We start from the raw sequence: 18,393 nt of genomic DNA, 5'->3' as shown, positions 1-18,393 counted from the left end.
GGTTCAAAGCTCCCCGCCTATCCAACCGCCAATCTGTTTCACTGATCAAAGCACACTCAGAGCATAAAAGATACAGCAGCACCATATCAAAATACAAATTGCACTACATTGCAATATCAAAAGCACACTCAGTGCATCAAACCGGCAATCGATTTTCTACCGCCAATCTCAGCTCATATCTTTTCATCACCATGGACAACAACAACAATAATCAATACTCAACAATAACTTCAACAAGGGTAATCAAAGGAAGGGTACAAATTACGCGCCAACTCTTATCAACAAGTGACACCAACACAACCACATGACTCATGGGGGACAACCTAAACATTACTCACAATGACAACAAGACAACCACAAGACTCATAGGAGACATTACAACTCATACTTTGAACCTACGGGATACCAACTTAGACCACATGCATTAACAAGACACACAAATCCTATTACGACACTCAAGGCATCAAACTAGACTCACAAACATCAAACTAGACACAACGGGGTATGGGAAAAAGACCAACAGGGATCAACAACACACCACATCGCCTATACCAGTGGGCGGTACGGCGGGTGGATAACCACCCGGCGGGCTGCCTTGTTCCAGCGAGCAATCCGGCGGGTGGTCAGGTGGGGGTTCGTCCCCCCCACCGACTACTCGCTGGAACAAGTATTCCTTGGCATAATCCCCCCCCCCCTCGGGAATCCATCAATTTCGTCCAAAATCATGTCCAAACACACATCAATAACAATAGGGACTTGAACAACAATAGTACACCAAGGAATAACACAATTGAACTCCAAACACAAGCTCTAAACATGCCAAGACACAAGAATAAACACATAATCGTTCAAGAACATCAAGAAACCATCATATAAACCCTAAAGACAAGCTCTATCAAGGCATAAACACAAGATCACACATTCAATCATTCAAAGGAGCCAATAAATCAAAAGATAGCAAGGAAAATAGGTTTTCTATGACATGGGTTACCTTTTAGCCTAAACAGAATTATCCTCCAAGATTTTCTTCCAATTGATCTTCATTTTATCATCGAAACCCACCACACACAGAAAGGGGAAAACTTACATGGAATCTATAACCCAAAATACAAAACCATAACCTTTCATTACGTACCTCTTCTATGCTTGGTGGTGGAGAAGAACTTAACTTGTCAGCTTTCACTAGCGGACGGGATGGGGTTCTTTTGGCTAGGTCTAGGGGGAATTTCGAGTGAAAGAGGGAGGAAAGGGTTTTATATGCTTTCTAATTCCCTTTAAATAGGTTTAGGATTCCCAATCAGAATCTGATTAATAATTGGCCTTCTTTCTTTATCCTAACAGGCTTAAGGCTTTAATGTAGACAAGGGTCCACGGTCGATCATGGACCACATTAATTAATTAAGGGATCCTGGGCTACATTAATTTCTTTTACCCATTCTTAACGGAATCTATTAAGGTACCGATAGAGGACTTACGAATTAATTTAAATAATTAATTCGGGTTTAGAGCGTGAAATTACGGTGTGTTACACTATCTTCCCCTAAAAAGAAGCTTCGTCCTCGAAGCTTAGAGGCAACGAGATCAAATGAGTGGCTTGGGAAGTAAGTTGTGTGACCAAATTATCGGCATGGTCAACAATCCCATGGTTGTTTGTCGTGAAGCTTTACACCACGCTAAACCAATCAACTCGTTCTAACTAGCTCACTCAACTAAAATTCTAAACACAGCATGGCTAAAGCATTCAATTAGCGAACTTTTAATGCATTTACGTTCACTAACACTCGCAAGACTTAGGATTTAACCAAGTTAAGAGGTAGCTAAGGTTTTGAAGTAAGGTTACCTTTGTTCCCAACTCCCGAGCTAGAGGCTCCTTACGATCCGTGAATGCCGAGTCTGGTTTCTACCACAAACATCCTTCGCTCCAATGAGCTAACCGAGACGTTCAAAGAGGAAAACCCTTCCACCATGATCCATTTTTGCCTCCTAATTTGCTCCAAGATGCGATCGTTGGTCGACATCCTACCATGTTCCTCCTCGGTTTCCCCCTCCCTCCGAGTGGGCTCCGGGTCACTCGAATCCTTGTTTTCCTCCTCTTGCTCTTCTACTTCTTCGTTCCCTTGGACGACTTGTTTCATTTTCTTGTTCAGCATAAGCCATTGTTCCATTAACAATCTCCGCTCGGTTACAGGCTTCTTGCTTACCTCCTCGAGGGTGATGTAATTTTCCTCGCCAAAATGGTAAATGTTGTTGCGGTGGAGGATTTGGGCATTGAAGATCATCCCGCCTATGGGTTTAGCCTCAGACTGGCTCACATCTATCCCCTTTTTCACCATGATCCAGCTTAGGATCATGCCATAGGGCAAGCTTAGCCTATTGTTGGATTTGCAGAACTCCATATGCTTTAACATAAGGGCGGGCAAATTTAAGCAAAGGTAAGCAAAGTAAGCAAAGGTACACTCTAGGCTCCCAACATCCTTGCTCTTGTTATTGTTGGGCAATAGACTGTCCGTCACAAGCATCACTAGGAGCTTTTACTCGGCGGTCAACCATTTCTTGTTTGGCCTCATGGCCATGGTGATTCCGTCGTCCCTTCCTAACAAACAACTCAATTAATTCTCTTACCCCAAGTTGCGAGTACAAATCTAAGATTTTCGGTCATATTCTGATACGCCTGTGGTGGTTAATTTTAGGAGTTTAGCCAGTTGGGCTTCACTCAACACCAGTTTCTCACCCCGGACCTTGTAGGTGATTTCCAACTCATCCCCATTTTTTATGGCTACCATTTGGTGGTAGAATTTCTTTACCAACTCCGAGAACATATCGCATTTTATATCTAAGTACATTCCCAACAAGCCTTGAAATTTAAGCATATCAATCAATTCTTTAGAGAATTGATCGAGTTCGAGTGCTTTACCTTCCAACACCGTCTAATCCGCGTTGTTCCATTCCGTGCATCGGGCATTAGCGGGTCTCCTCGGCATTGTAGGAATTTAGGTAATGATGGCGATTAGGGCTCGCTTTTCTGGCGAGAATTTCCGGCGAGGGCTTCTAGCAAGATTTTTCGGCGGCCAACGGCGATGTGTGTTGACGGTGGGGTTATTCGGTGGTTCGGTGGGATGGCGGTGTCAGCGGTGGTTCGGGCGGGTCGACAACGGGCAGAGCGTGGGCGGCGGTTGTGGCGTTGCGGCATTGCGGTGGCCGAGTGGGTCGCGGTGCTGGGGCTGGTGCTCGGCATCAAACGGTGGCAGCAGGTGTGTAACACCCCAGATTTTTGAAACTTTTAAAACTTATATAATAAAGGTAATTTCTCATTAAATCCCAAAACAGAGCATTACTAAACATAAGTGTTCGGGTGCTATGCCACATCTGAGCTGGAGAACTCAGATGCATAGGCTATACTAACTAAATATCCTCATAGCAATGTCAATACATCATCATGGCACGCAGGCCAAAAAGAAAACTAACTATTTGCACTTCGGATCTCTAGCGCACTCCGGAGTCTACTCATCTGTGCCTGAAAGCCAAATATATCTGTTTAGCGAATAATGCTGGTAACCCACTCTAACGCGTTAAAATACAATATAGGTAAATATATATATATATATATATATATATATATATATATATATATATATATATCTCGATATAGGAACACCGTTTTGAAGCAGGAAGATATATACTTAGGAGACTCTAGCTTTAAAACCAGGATTAGACTCGCCAGATAGAGACAACATCATATATATATGTATCTAAGGTCACAGATTACTTTCATATCATTCATATCATCATTCAATCAATATCAGTATCACACAAGCATACTTTGGTGGCGCCACGGGACCAATCGCATGCCCATTCATGAGGGTTAGCGCATATAGCGCTAACACGGCCCCTCAGCACCCTACCTCATTCCGCAGCATGAAGGAATTGATGCAGCCAATTTGCATAGACCGTCGATGGATTCAATGGCGGATCACAGTCTTACACACCACTGCCGCGTTCAGTCAGTGGACAATAATCCTCTTTTGGGGACTGCGACCCTACACACCGCTTGACGAGCTCAGCTAGTGGATCGTAGTCGACCATAGCCCTACACACCGGTGATGTACTCAGTCGGTGGACTATGGTCTTCCTCGTGGCTTATAGCACTGCACACCGCTGACGCGTTCAATCGGTGGACCACAGCACACGAGGCCCATGTGGTGGACCGCAGCCCTAAAAGTGTGTCACTGACCGCAGCCAGGATTATGAACCGCAACTCATGTATAACCAATTTGACCGCAGCCAATATTGGGGAATCATGCACACATAACACATAGCAAACACATGCAACCCACATTATCACATTGGGGAGGGGGAGAAAACGTATAAAGAAACCTATGTGTGGTCATCCACGTACTAGGAAATATCTTAAGGGTTCATGCATCTTTCACCTAGGTCCACGGGGTACCAATTCAACTAGCATGCAATAAACAAGACTCTTTTATCCTACGATCGGTACCCGAAACATTAAACTAGACTTAGGCACGATAAACGGAGTCCGTCGGGACACCACGAGGGACGGGGAACATCAAACGGGGAAGCCAACATCCCAAGGTGGGAAAAATCCAGCGGGTGGCCGGCGACGAACCTCCGGGCAGCGGGTGCCCGTCGGGCAGTCGTCTGCCCGCTGCCGGCGACGTCTATTTGGGTAGCGGGTAGGTGGCGGGTCCCCCTACCCCCACCTACCCCCCACTGACTATTTTTCAATACTTGGGTCCCGGGATCTTTTGTGGAACCCGAAACCATAGTCAGACACTTTTAAACGCGAATGACTACATCACTTAGTCAAATAACAGATCAAAACCAAGAATCACATTAAACATATCCTATCATGACTTCTAAGCATAATCAATACCTGAACATGCGAATTCCCACACAAATATACCAAGAATATCCCAATACGAAATTCACGATTCAACCTAGGGCTCTAATCATATTTAAATCACAAAATTAGGCTTTATCTTTAAAATCAAGAACATCAAGATTCATCAAGAACAACACACAATTATCAAGATTCTCCCACAATCATCAAGATATCAAGATCAACACATAAAATCATCTCATCAATCATCAAGATCATATCATCATTATCACAAACGAATTATCAAGACACAAGCATAGAGAAGAAGCCAAGGAAGAAGATTATAACAAAGAAAATATGTTTTGTTGAGACATGGGTTACCTCTTAGCCTTAATTAATCCTCCCTTGGCTATTTAGGTTCTTCCCTAAAATTTCCATCCGATTGATCTCCCTAGGCTTGGTGGTGGGGAACCCCTTGGGAATACATCTGTGTAATATAATTGTGGTGGTAAGGGTTCTAATGGTTCCTTCTTATAAAATCTAAATAGTAAAGCCTATTTCCTCCATTCCTAATAGATAATTAGGTCTACGACTCCTAATTAGGATCTGATTAGTAAAAGGTTTACTCTCTTTATTCCTAATAGGCTTAAGATTCTAGTTTAGGCAAGGGTCCACGATCCATGGTGGACCACATTAATTAATTAAAGGGAATCCTAGCCAAATTAAATCCTTTTTAATTATTATTAACGGAATTAATTAAATAATTAATCCGGGATTGAAGGCCATAACACGGGGTGTTACAGGGTGCCTAGGCGGTGTTTGGCTGGACCGTCGATGGTGGTTGGTTGGGTGGTGGACAGAAGGTGGCTTGGTGATCGGCGGTGTTTGGGGGGTTTCGGCCGGGCGGTGAAAGAGAGGGAAAAATGAGAGAGGGAAAGAGTGGGAGAAGAAGGAAGAGTTTTTGATTTGGGGATTTTGGGATTTTCGGAATTTGGAGTGGGGGTTAAAAACGTTTTGTATCCCTTGGGTTTCAAGAAGCACTTATGGTATAATGGTTAACATCTTGGGCTTGAAAATGGAAAGTTTATGGTTTGAGTATCCCGAGTTAAACTTAGTTCTTTCTAGGGTTTTTGGTTTGACTTCCTTATGTCTCCCAGAGTTTTACCATTTTTTGCCTTAGGGCAGGGTTAAAAACTCTAACTCGAACCACCTAGTTGTATCCTTAGATTTATCACGTATTATTTTCGCGGTCTCATAATTCAAAAGGGCACGAATAATTACTCTAATTAGCTCGAAGAGCGGAACATGGAATCAATCCAATTGGATTCGATAATTAACTCTACTCAAAATAAGAAGAATCAAAGAACTGCACAAGGTAAAAGTTCTTTGGCAGCGAGGATTGATTAAAAGGGTTACCTGTATGGTCCTCGTCTCCTAAGGCTATGGCTTCGGTGTCGTCCTCGACTTCGGTTCCGAATCCGGCTTCGGCATCGGCTTGAGTGCAGCTCATGATAAATACTTCCCCGGGTGCTCCGTAGCCCCCTCGGTTGTTCGTATTTTCTTGTTGCCCGGTGGCCGGTGGTGTTGCACGTGCGGGTTGGTTACACTCAAAGGAACTATGGCCTTTCCCCCCACAATTGTAGCACACCACGGCGTTCCCTTGGCAATCCTTCTCTGGGTGGTCCTTGACACATCTCTTGCACAGGAAGTACCTTCCCTTGCCTTCGTTGTTTCCTCTAGGCGGGTCTTGGGCCTGCCGATATGTCGTCTTTATGTTGGAATCACTCTTTGCTCTTTTGGGGTTAGGGCCTCCACTTTCGTCATTCCTCCTCCTCACATGTTCTTGGACTCCCTGTTGCAACAGTTGGATCCGGTAGAGATCTGTAAAGCTGGTATAGGCTTCGTTGAGGGTCCTTGGTTTGCTTACGGTTAAGGCTTTCCTAGCCTCAAAGTTGAGCCCATCAATGAATTTCTCTACCTTAGTTGCCTTCGTAGGTACTAACACATATGCGAAACGAGATAGTTCTAGGAATCTGTTGTGGTATTCTACCACCATAGTGATTCCCTGTTTCCAGTGAACGAACTCCTCATACATGGCCGCTCTTACGTGCGCGACGTAAAAGCATTCTCGCAGCTTGGTCTTTAGGATTTCTCAGTTGAAACCCGGTTCTTGTCTATAGATCGGACCTTCATCTACCTACCATAAGTCGGCCTCGTGCCCAAAGTAGAATGATGCCAGTTCGACTCAACGTTCCTCCGGGCATCCAACTACTTCAAAAATTTTGTCGAACATTCGAATCCATTCTTCGAGTGTCGCGGGATCTTCTTCCCCAACTAAGATAGGTGGCGATGGTTTGACACTTGGCGGGCTACATCGTGGTTCCCGTTCGATGGTGGACGGTTGTTGTTGTTAAGGAGGTTGTTACTCAGTGCCTGGGCGATTTGAGTTAACTAATGCAAGTTCTGAGTCAACTATTCGTTAGTAGGCATCTCAGGGGTCCTTGCACGGTTTCTTGGTACCAACTGTAACACCCATTATCCTAAAGTCATTAACTTAGGGTCGAACTTAGGCTCTGATTCCAACTGTAACACCCCTTATTTCCAGCATATTTTAAAACCATGAAAGCTTACGAAATAAGAACATGTCTATCATTAATAGCCAAATAAGTGAAAGCCAAACATAAAAGTATAGGGGTGCTATGCCACATCTATGCTTGAGAACCTAAATGCACAGGCTAACTAACTAAACATAATCTATAAGCATTATCCGTATACAAAACCGGCTCACAGGCCATCATCTAAAGCTAACTACTATCTAAACGAGGAACCGCAGCTCCGACTAGCGCGCTCACGAGCCAACTAATGTGTACCTAAAAAACATGCGGTATAGCAACCGTTAGCGAATAATGCCACACTTGAGTCGAACTGGCATCATTCTTTAGATATAGAAAAACAATTTTTAGACTTGGGAATTGTAACACCCTAGATTTTTAAAACTTTTGTAACTTATATAAAGAAGGTAAAATCTCATTAAATCCCAAAACATAATATAAAGAGTACGGGGTGCTATGCCACACTTGAGCTAGAGAACTCATGTGCACAGGCTAACTAACTAATATCCTCAACAAAGTAAATGCATAACCGTGGCACGCAGGCCGAAAGGGAAACTATCTACTTCTATGCTCAATGATTCTAGCGCGTCCAGTGTCTACTCTTCTGTGCCTGAAAGCCAAATATATCTGTTCAGCGAGAGATGCTGATAACCCACTCCAACGCGTTGAAATATAATACATATAGAGATATATATAGATATACGAAAACCATTTTGAACATGAAGATATATCCTACGAACTCTAGCTTTTAAAACAAGGATAGACTCGACACATAGAGCTAAGCACAAACGACAGTTATAGCAAGCATATATAGTTCGCAACAGGCAGGGTAGATAAGGCTGAGCATAATCAATGATCATAACCCAACATAAACAATCGCCAACGTAAATCCCGTAGTCACATCCCCAGATACTCATAATCACAACTCATCCATATCTCATCACATAAGCACACTTTGTTGGCGCCACAGGACCAATCGCATGCCCATACATGAGGGTCAGCGCATATAGCTCTGACACGGCTCCGCAGCACCCTGCCCCGTCTCACAATACGGAGGGGTCGATCGCAACCGACCGATGAACCGCAGCTCATCATAGTTTGATCGCAACCAAGCAGTGGACCGCAGCCCAAGAGTATGTCATCTGACCGCAGCCAGGAAAATGAACCACAGCTCATGTAGAACGGTGGACCGCAGCCCTATATAATATTTATATACCTGACCGATCGCAACCGGCCTGGTTAACAGTCAGTATGGTTCTCAACCCATCCGACTGCCCGTATAATCCATTTGATCGCAACCAAACGGTGGACCGCAGCCCTATATAATATATATATACCTGACCGATCGCAACCGGCCTGGTTAACAGTCAGTATGGTTGTCAACCCATCCAACTGCCCGTATAGCTGTTAGACAATTTTAAATAATGTCCTCGCAAGTGCACGAGTCAATTGTAGTTTTAGCATGCAAAGCAAGGGTCGATCCCACAAGGCATTGATACGATGCAATTTAATAACTAAACTTAAAAAAATAAATGACTGGATAGTGTAAAGTACTGAAGTAAAATGTCACATTTAACAATCAATAAAACTCAAGAAGTTAAAGCAATAAAATTAAACCAAGTAGAAACCAAACCAACTGAAAAAGTCTAGGAATACGAGTCAGAAACCATTACTAATTATGTATTTTAGCTTAACTTGTCAACCAATTAAATAAATTAATGCAAAATATTTATGATAAACAATTCACGTACCTAGAATTAGACAATTTAATAAAGCACTTTGTTATAATCAGTAATCGAGATCAATAATTAAAATGAACAACAACTAAACTTAGAATTTGAATATTGATTAATTGAAACAATGCTTTGAAATTGAAAATTGATGACACAAGAGACACACAACCCACAGCTCACGAATTGGAAAATTGGAAAATGAGAAATTAACAAAATGATTTGCAAATAATGAGTTGAAGAACATTCATGAACCAATAAATTGAATTACAAAGTATTATGCGGCCAACTGTAATTGAAACAAGAAAACATCATTGAAGAAAGTTATGAATTGAACAGGTGAATTAAACAACAGGAATAATTGAAGAAAGAGGAGGAGAAACCATGCACGTAAGCTGCGAACCAGATTGAAGTTAATTACCCAGGATTGCTTTCGTAGCCGCCGAGCTCAAACAACACCTCCGTCCATGTTAACGCCGCTGGCCGGAAGAACTACACTGCTGACCGGAAATCCTTCCCGGTGCAATTTGATACCTTCCTCCTTCAGAATCTCCCTCTTTAATACTGGTATAGCATCAACCACACCTCCGATTCCTACACGCAGACATCGCCGGACTCCTTTGGCATAAATTCCGGAAGAGAGCGTGAACCAGGGACAGCCATTGGAGAGCCTTTCATTCGTTCAAAGCTTGTCTATTCAATCGCCCTCCACGAAGACCAACCTCGTCCATGATCCACGCCGTTCGGTGCTTCTTTAGCCGAGGCCGCAAAAACCTGCGCATCTCTCTCTGTCGTTTATCGTCGGTCATCCGATCTATTATTTGGGAAGCGATTGACTAACCTATTTTAATAGCTAAACATAATAATAATAATAATAATAATAATAATAATAATAATAATAATAATAATAATAATAATAATAATAATAATAATAAACTAATTAAATTGGATTAGGAAATTATTGGACAAATTTATTAACAAAATTAACTTAATAACAAAAACAACTCTAAAAATTAACAATATTTATAAAAACTACTTATAGAAATAATAAATAAAATTAGATATAAAATTAATTAACTTTTACAATTTAATTATAAAAAAATTATTAAAAACTGCAATAAAAATAATGTTTATCAACAGCCAATTTGATCGCAACCAAATTGGGGTATCATGCACATATAACACATAGCAAGCACATGCAACCCACATTAACATATTGGGAAGGGGGAGAAAACGTATAACAAAACCTATGCGTGATCCTTCACATACTAAGAATAATCCTAAGGGGTTCATACTTCTTTCACCTAGGTCAACGGGATACCAATTCAACTAGCATGCAATATATAAGGCCCATACAACCTACGAACGGTACCCGAAATATCAAACTAGACATAGGCACGATAGACGGAGTCCGTTGGGACGCCACGGGGATCGGGGGAACATCAAACGGGGAAGCCAAAATCCCAAGGTGGGATACAAACTAGCGGGTAGCCGGTGGGTGAGGGTTCACCCGCCGGCTGCCCGCAGGCGGCAACTATTCCGGGCAACGGGTGCCCGGCGGTAGGTGGCGGGTCCCCTACCCACACCTACCCCCCACTGACTCTTATTCACAAATAAATGCCCCGGGATCTACCGTGGAACCTGGAACCATGCTTAGACACTTTCAAACGCAATTGATAACACACGTAGGCAATTAACGGATCAAAATCAAGAAACATACGGCACATAACCTATCATGCTTTTCTAAACATAATCAACACCCAAACATACAAATTCCCACCCATTCTACCAAGAATAATACCATACGAATTCCACGATATAACCTAGGGTTCTAATTATTTTTAAATCAACAAGAACACAATTCATCTTATAATATCAAGATTCGATAGAAATATCATATAAACATCAAGAACATCATATAATCATCAAGAACACCATATAATCATCAAGAACCTCTTATCGTCAAGATCACCCATGGAATCATAACACCAATTATCTAGATCATTATAGCGAATCATCAACACACAAGAATATGGGGGAAATCCTAAGAGGGGAATCATAGCTATGAAAATAGGTTTTGTTGAGACATGGGTTACCTTTTAGCCTTAATTAATTCTGTGGCTATGAAGGGTCTTTCTTGAAGCTTTCTTCTTTCTTGATTTCTCCTAGGGGAATTCTTGGAATTTCTTTTGTGGTGAGGGATTATTGTGCTGGGGGGTTCTAGGTGCCTCTTAAGTCCCCTATTTATATATTTTGGAGTCCTAATTAGGAACTAATATTATAGGCTTGCTAATTCTATTCCTTTTAGGGCTAGGGGTTGGGCTTTAGGGGTGATGGCCTATGGACCACGGTGGGCCTTTTCCCTAATTAATTATTGTAATTTAATTCTTTCTTTGGATAATTGGTTAAATGATTAATTGGTTTTAGGGGTCGTAACACGGGGTGTTACACTCTCCCCCCCCTTAACGGGAAGCTTTGTCCCCGAAGCTTGGTTCTTCTCGGGCGACTCCCTCTTGGTTACCTGGTGTGAAGAGTTCGGGTAGCGTTCCTTCATTATGTCCTTGAGTTCCCATGTTGCTTCTTCGGTCCCATGGTTGGTCCAGCGGACTTTTACCATTTCTTTGGCCCGACGACGGGTGGTTCTTGTCTTGGTGTCCAGGATTGTTACGGGTCTTTCTTCGTATGCTAGAGACTCGTCGAGGTCCACGACCTCGGGTTGTAGCACGTGGCTTGGGTCGTGCACGTATTTCTTTAGCTGGGATATGTGGAATACGTTGTGTACTCTTTCTAGTCGATGGGTAAAGCGAGGCGGTAGGCTAGATTCCCGACCCTTTCTATGATTTCATAAGGGCCGATGAATCGGGGGCTGAGTTTTCCTTTTCTTCCGAATCTCATTACCCCTCGTGTGGGTGAGATTCTCCACCAAACCTTGTCCACGGGGTTGAATTCGGCTTGTTTTCTCTTTAGGTCGGCGTAGGATTTCTGGCGGTCCTGAGCAGCCTTCATCCTTTCTTGGATGTGTTTGACCTTGGTTATGGTGTCTTGTAGGTATTGGGGCCCTAGTGTCACCGGGTCGACCATGTCCTCCCAACACAAGGGAGTTCTGCATTTTTGTCCGTATAAGGCTTCGTAGGGTGCCATACAGATGCTTGCGTGGTAGCTGTTGTTGTACGAGAATTCAATGAGGTCTAGGTGTTCTTCCCATGTCCCTTGGAAGTCTAACACACAGGCCCTCAGCATGTCTTCGAGAGTCTTAATGGTTCTCTCGGTTTGGCCGTCAGTGGTGGGGTGGAATGCCGTGCTTAGTTTTAGTTGTGTCCCTAAGGCCGATTGTAGTGACTTCCAGAATTGTGAGAGGAATCTGGAGTCTCTATCGGACGCAATGCTTCGGGGAATTCCGTGGTATTTCACCACTCGGTCTAGGTAGGCTTGGGCTAGTTGTGTCATCGTCCATGTCTCCTTCATAGCAATGAATCGCGCCGTTTTGGTTAGTCGGTCCACTATGACCCAAATTTTATCCTTGCCAGTTTTTGTTGGGGGTAATCCTCCGACAAAGTCCATGGATATGGAATCCCACTTTCCTTGTGGTATCTCAAGGGGTTGCACGAGTCCCTTGGGTTTGCATCGTTCGGCCTTCACCCTTTGGCAGTTCAGGCATTTGGCCACGAAATCTGCGACTTCCTTTTTCATGTTGGGCCACCAAAACGACCTTTTCACCTCTTGGTATAGTTTGGCACCCCCGGGGTGCACTGAGTATGGGGCGTTGTGTCCTTCCTCCAAGATTTGTTGTTTTAAGTGGGGATGCGTCGTGGGTACGCACCACCTACCTTGGTAGCGGAGACTGCCATCTTCGTGTATTTTGAAGGGTCCTTCTTTCCCTTGGGTTAGGTCGAGGCGTATTTTATCTAGTCCCGGATCCTGCTGCTGTCCTATTTTGATTTCTTCGAAGAGTGTGGGTATGATTTGTGTGTTGAATAGGTGGATCTCGGGGTGGGTTTGATTTTTCTTTATTATTTCCAAGTTCAGCTTCTGGAAGTCTTTGTACAGCTGGTCGGGTAGGACCCAGGTGGCGTTGAGGGAGTGGTTAGCCTTCCTGCTTAGGGCGTCTGCCACAATGTTAGCTTTTCCCTCGTGGTACTGAATGTCTAGGTCGTAGTCCTTTATGAGTTCTAGCCACCTTCGTTGTCTCATGTTTAGGTCTTTCTGGGTGAACATGTACTTTAGGCTCTTATGGTCTGTGTAGATCTTGCATTGCACTCTGTATAGGTAGTGCCTCCAAATTTTTAGCGCGAATACGATAGCGGCTAGCTCGAGGTCATGGGTGGGGTAATTTTCTTCGTGGGTTTTGAGTTGCCTAGATGCGTATGCTATTACTTTGCCCCTTTGCATTAACACGCAACCCAACCCCTTTTTGGATGCGTCACTGAAGACCTCAAATCCCTCCACCCCGGAGGGGATAGCTAGTACGGGTGCCGTGGTTAGTTTATCTTTCAATTCCTGAAAGGCCGCGATGCAGTTGTCATCCCATCGGAAGGGGTTCTCCTTTTTCATGAGTTTGATGAGAGGTTGAGCTATTTTAGTAAAGTCGGGTACAAACCTCCTGCAGTAACCAGCCAGGCCTAGGAAGCTTCGGACCTCTGACAGCGAACTTGGTGTGGTCCATTCCTTAACGGCACGGACCTTGGCGGGGTTTACCTTAATTCCTTCTTTGGTTATCACGTGGCCTAGGAAGGCCACGCTGTCTTTCCAGAATTCGCATTTGGAGAACTTAGCGTATAGTTGGTGTTCTCTTAGAGTTTGTAAGGTTATGCGGATGTACATTTCGTGTTCTTCCTTGTTTCGGGAGTAGACTAGGATGTCGTCAATGAATACAATGACGAAGTCATCCAGGTGGGGTCGGAAAACCCGGTTCATGAGGTCCATGAATATGGCGGGTGTATTGGTGAGTCCGAAGGGTATTACTGTAAATTTATAGTGGCCGTAACGCGTCCGAAAGGCCGTTTTCTGAATGTCTTGTTTGGCCACTTGTATTTGGTGATATCCGGATCTTAGGTCAATTTTCGAGAACACCCCTGCCCCCTTAAGTTGGTCGAACAAGTCATCTATCCGGGGAATGGGGTACCTGTTCTTTATTGTGACTTGGTTAAGTTCCCTGTAGTCGATGCATAGGCGCATGCTCCCGTCTTTCTTTTTAACAAATAGTACCGGTGCTCCCCATGGGGAGGTGCTGGGGCGGATGTAACCTTTATCTAGCAATTCCTGGAGTTGTGTTTTCAGTTCCTTCATTTCTTTTGGTGCTAGCCTGTAGGGTGGTTTAGAGATCGGGGCTGTGCCAGGTGCGAGGTCTATGGTGAACTCGACTTCCCTGGCTGGGGGTGCCCCGGGGATTTCGTCTGGAAAGACGTCGGTGAATTCGTTTACCACCGGAATGGATTGTGGTTCGGGTGGTTTGGTGTTGAGGTTCTCGACCGAGCATAGGAAGGCCTCGCTTCCTTGGTTTAGGTACTTCTTCATTTTCATCATGTTCACAAGTTTGATCCCTAGATCCTGGCGGGTCCCGCAGTATGACACCCTTTTTCCGTTCAGTCCCCGTAGGACCACTTTTTGTTCTCCACACAGGATTTGTGCTTGGAATTTCCCTAGCCAGTCCATGCCCAAGATCACGTGTACCCCATCCGGTCCGAACTGTATCAAGTTGCTGGGAAAGTCCACTCCCTGGATGGTGATCATTACGTTCTCGTACATGCGGTCGCATTTCATGATTTCGCCAGAGGCCACCTTGACCTGGAGTTGGACTTTGGTGCTGGCGTTAAGGCTGAGTTGAGCGGCGAAATCGGTTGCTATAAACGAGTTGGTAGCCCCTGAATCAAATAGTATAGTGGCGGGGGTGGCGTGTACTAGGAAGGTTCCGGAGACTATGTTGCTGTCTCCGATCCTAGCTTTGCTTAGGGTGAGGATTCTTCCTTGAATAATCGGTGTCGTGACCTTGGGGGGTGAGATGGTCCTGGAGCTTTTAGGTCCTCGGGTGGGATTTGTGCGATTCCCTTCAGGTTTCCTTTTGTATCCCAGGTGTGTCTCCCGAGGTTGGTTTGTTACTTGTTGTAGTTGGAATGCCTTGGCATAGGCTTCCCCGAGGGTCCTTGGTTCTTGTGTGGCCAGGGCTTTCTGGTGTTCGGAATTAAGGCCTGTTATGAACTTCTTGACCTTGATCATCTCGGTGGGTACTAGCTCGGGGGTGAGGCAAGCCAGTCTGCGGAATTGCTGGTATTATTCCGTGATCGGGGCTGCCCCTTGTTTCCGGTGGAGGAACTCTTCGTATATGGTGGCTTTTAGATGGTCGGGAAGAATTGTTCTCGCAGCCGTGTTTTTAGGGTTTCCTAGTTGAATTTGGGGCTTTGTTCGTATGTGGGTCTCTCGTGGACCCACCAGGTGTCGGCCTCGTGTCTCAGGTAGAAGGAGGCTATTCTGACTTGGTGGTTTTCTGGGCATTCGGTTGCCCGGAATATCTTGTCAAAAGTTCCGATCCATTCCTCGAGGATCGTGGGGTCTTCGTTCCCTGAGAAGGTGGGTGGTTGATGCGCCGAGACTTGGTGGTGGATTTCCAAGTTCTCGTTTGTTGGTAAAGGTTGGGGAATGGTAGTACTCAGTGCCTGGGAAATTTGGGCCAGGCGTTGTAGATTCTGAGTCAAGAATTCTTGAGTGGGGAGTTTTGGTGTTCCTGTTTGTCTCCTTTTTGGTGCCATCCTGGTGTTCATAAGTCGATGTTACTTTGTATTCTTATCTTTGATGTAATAAGGGAAGGGGGAGTTTCTTTATGTCAGAGAGGGATTAAGTGAGGGGGCTATGTGTCGGTTTCACAATCTCACCGTGCGTCCTACGATTCCTGAACCCTATGTTCCTAAGTACCTAGAGTTTAAGCTTAATGCCCTAAAGTCTGGTCTCAAGAGTCTTATCCTAGGGTTAAACTTAGGCTCTGATACCAACTGTAACACCCTAGATTTTTAAAACTTTTGTAACTTATATAAAGAAGGTAAAATCTCATTAAATCCCAAAACATAATATAAAGAGTACGGGGTGCTATGCCACACTTGAGCTAGAGAACTCAGGTGCACAGGCTAACTAACTAATATCCTCAACAAAGTAAATGCATAACCGTGGCACGCAGGCCGAAAGGGAAACTATCTACTTCTATGCTCCACGATTCTAGCGCGCTCCAGTGTCTACTCTTCTGTGCCTGAAAGCCAAATATATCTGTTCAACGAGAGATGCTGGTAACCCACTCCAACGCGTTGAAATATAATACATATAGAGATATATATAGATATATGAAAACCATTTTGAACATGAAGATATATTCTACGAACTCTAGCTTTTAAAACAGGGACAGACTCGACACATAGAGCTAAGCACAAACGGCAGTTATAACAAGCATATATAGTTCGCAACAGGCAAGGTAGATAAGGCTGAGCATAATCAATGATCATAAACCAACATAAACAATCCCCAACGTAAATCCCGTAGTCACATCCGCAGATACTCATAATCACAACTCATCCATATCTCATCACATAAGCACACTTTGTTGGCGCCACAGGACCAATCGCATGCCCATACATGAGGGTCAGCGCATTTAGCTCTGACACGGCCCCGCAGCACACTGCCCCGTCTCACAATACGGAGGGGTCGATCGCAACCGGCCGATGAACCGCAGCTCATCATAGTTTGATCGCAACCAAATAGTGGACCGCAGCCCAAGAGTATGTCATCTGACCGCAGCCAGGAAAATGAACCGCAGCTCATGTAGAACGGTGGACCGCAGCCCTATATAATATTTATATACCTGACCGATCGCAACCGGCCTGGTTAACAGTCAGTATGGTTCTCAACCCATCCGACTGCCCGTATAATCCATTTGATCGCAACCAAACGGTGGACCGCAGCCCTATATAATATTTATATACCTGACCGATCGCAACTGGCCTGGTTAAATCAGTATGGTTCTCAAACCATCCAACTGCCTGTATAGCCAATTTGATCGCAACCAAATTGGGGTATCATGCACACATAACACATAGCAAGCACATGCAACCCAAATTCACACATTGGGAATGGGGATAAAACGTATAACAAAACCTATGCGTGATCCTTCACATACTAAGAATAATCCTAAGGGGTTCATACTTCTTTCAGCTAGGTCAACGGTGTAACACCCCAGATTTTTAAGACTTTTTAAAACTTATATCAAAGGTGGAATCTCATTAAACCTCAAGGAATAAATACAAGCGTACGGGGTGCTATGCCACACCTGGGCTAGAGAACCCAAGTGCACAGGCTAACTAACTAATATCCTCAAAGCGTAATTACGTAAACGTGGCACGCAGGCCAGAAGAGGAAAACTATCTACTTCTATACTCCAAGTTCTAGCGCGCTCCAGTTACTTAATCTTTTGTGCCTGAAAGCCAAATATATCTGTTCAGCGAGAGATGCTGGTAACCCACTCCAACGCATTGAAATACAATACATATAGAGATATATATATATATACGAAAACCATTTTGAGCATGAAGATATATCCTACGAACTCTAGCTTTAAAACCGGGAATGACTCGACAGATAAGGCCAGGCACAAGCAACAGTTATAACGAGCATATGCAGTTCACAACATATAAGGCAGATAAAGCAAAGCGTAAACAATGATCATAACCCAACATGAACAATCCCCAATATAAATCCCATAGTCACATCTCCCAAGACACTCGTAATCACAACTCGTCCATGTCACAGCACATAACACACTTTGTTGGCGCCACAGGACCAATCGCATGCCCATACATGAGGGTCAGCGCATATAGCTCTGACACGGCCCCGCAGCACCCTGCCCCGTATCGCAACACGGAGGGGTCGATAGCAACCGACCGATGAACCGCAGCTCATCATAGTGTTTGATCGCAACCAAACAGTGGACCGCAGCCCAAGAGAATGTCATCTGACCGCAGCCAGGAAAAAGGACGAACCGCAACTCGTATAGAAACGTTTGATCGCAACCAAACGGTGGACCACAGCCCAAGAGTATCAATCTGACCGCAGCCAGCTTCTGAACCGCAGCTCAGGATAACCAATCCGATCGCAACCGAATTGGGGTAACACACACATATAACACATAGCAAGCACATGCAACCCACATTACACATTGGGAAGGGCGAGAAAACGT

At 44.3% G+C, this 18,393-nt stretch overlaps 1 protein-coding gene across 1 annotated transcript; it reads right to left on the bottom strand.

The window, feature by feature from the left end:
* Window positions 1–6,179: 6,179 nt before the first annotated feature.
* On the bottom strand, window positions 6,180–6,935 carry LOC109163250. The gene has a single exon (XM_019312004.1). It carries the CDS (start codon window positions 6,933–6,935, stop codon window positions 6,180–6,182), a length of 756 nt encoding a protein of 251 aa, XP_019167549.1.
* Window positions 6,936–18,393: the final 11,458 nt, after the last annotated feature.

The sequence above is a fragment of the Ipomoea nil genome, unplaced genomic scaffold (assembly GCF_001879475.1).
Source record: "Ipomoea nil cultivar Tokyo-kokei standard unplaced genomic scaffold, Asagao_1.1 scaffold3016, whole genome shotgun sequence".
Classification (NCBI taxonomy): domain Eukaryota; kingdom Viridiplantae; phylum Streptophyta; class Magnoliopsida; order Solanales; family Convolvulaceae; genus Ipomoea; species Ipomoea nil.
This window is presented reverse-complemented; position numbering and strand designations above follow the sequence as displayed.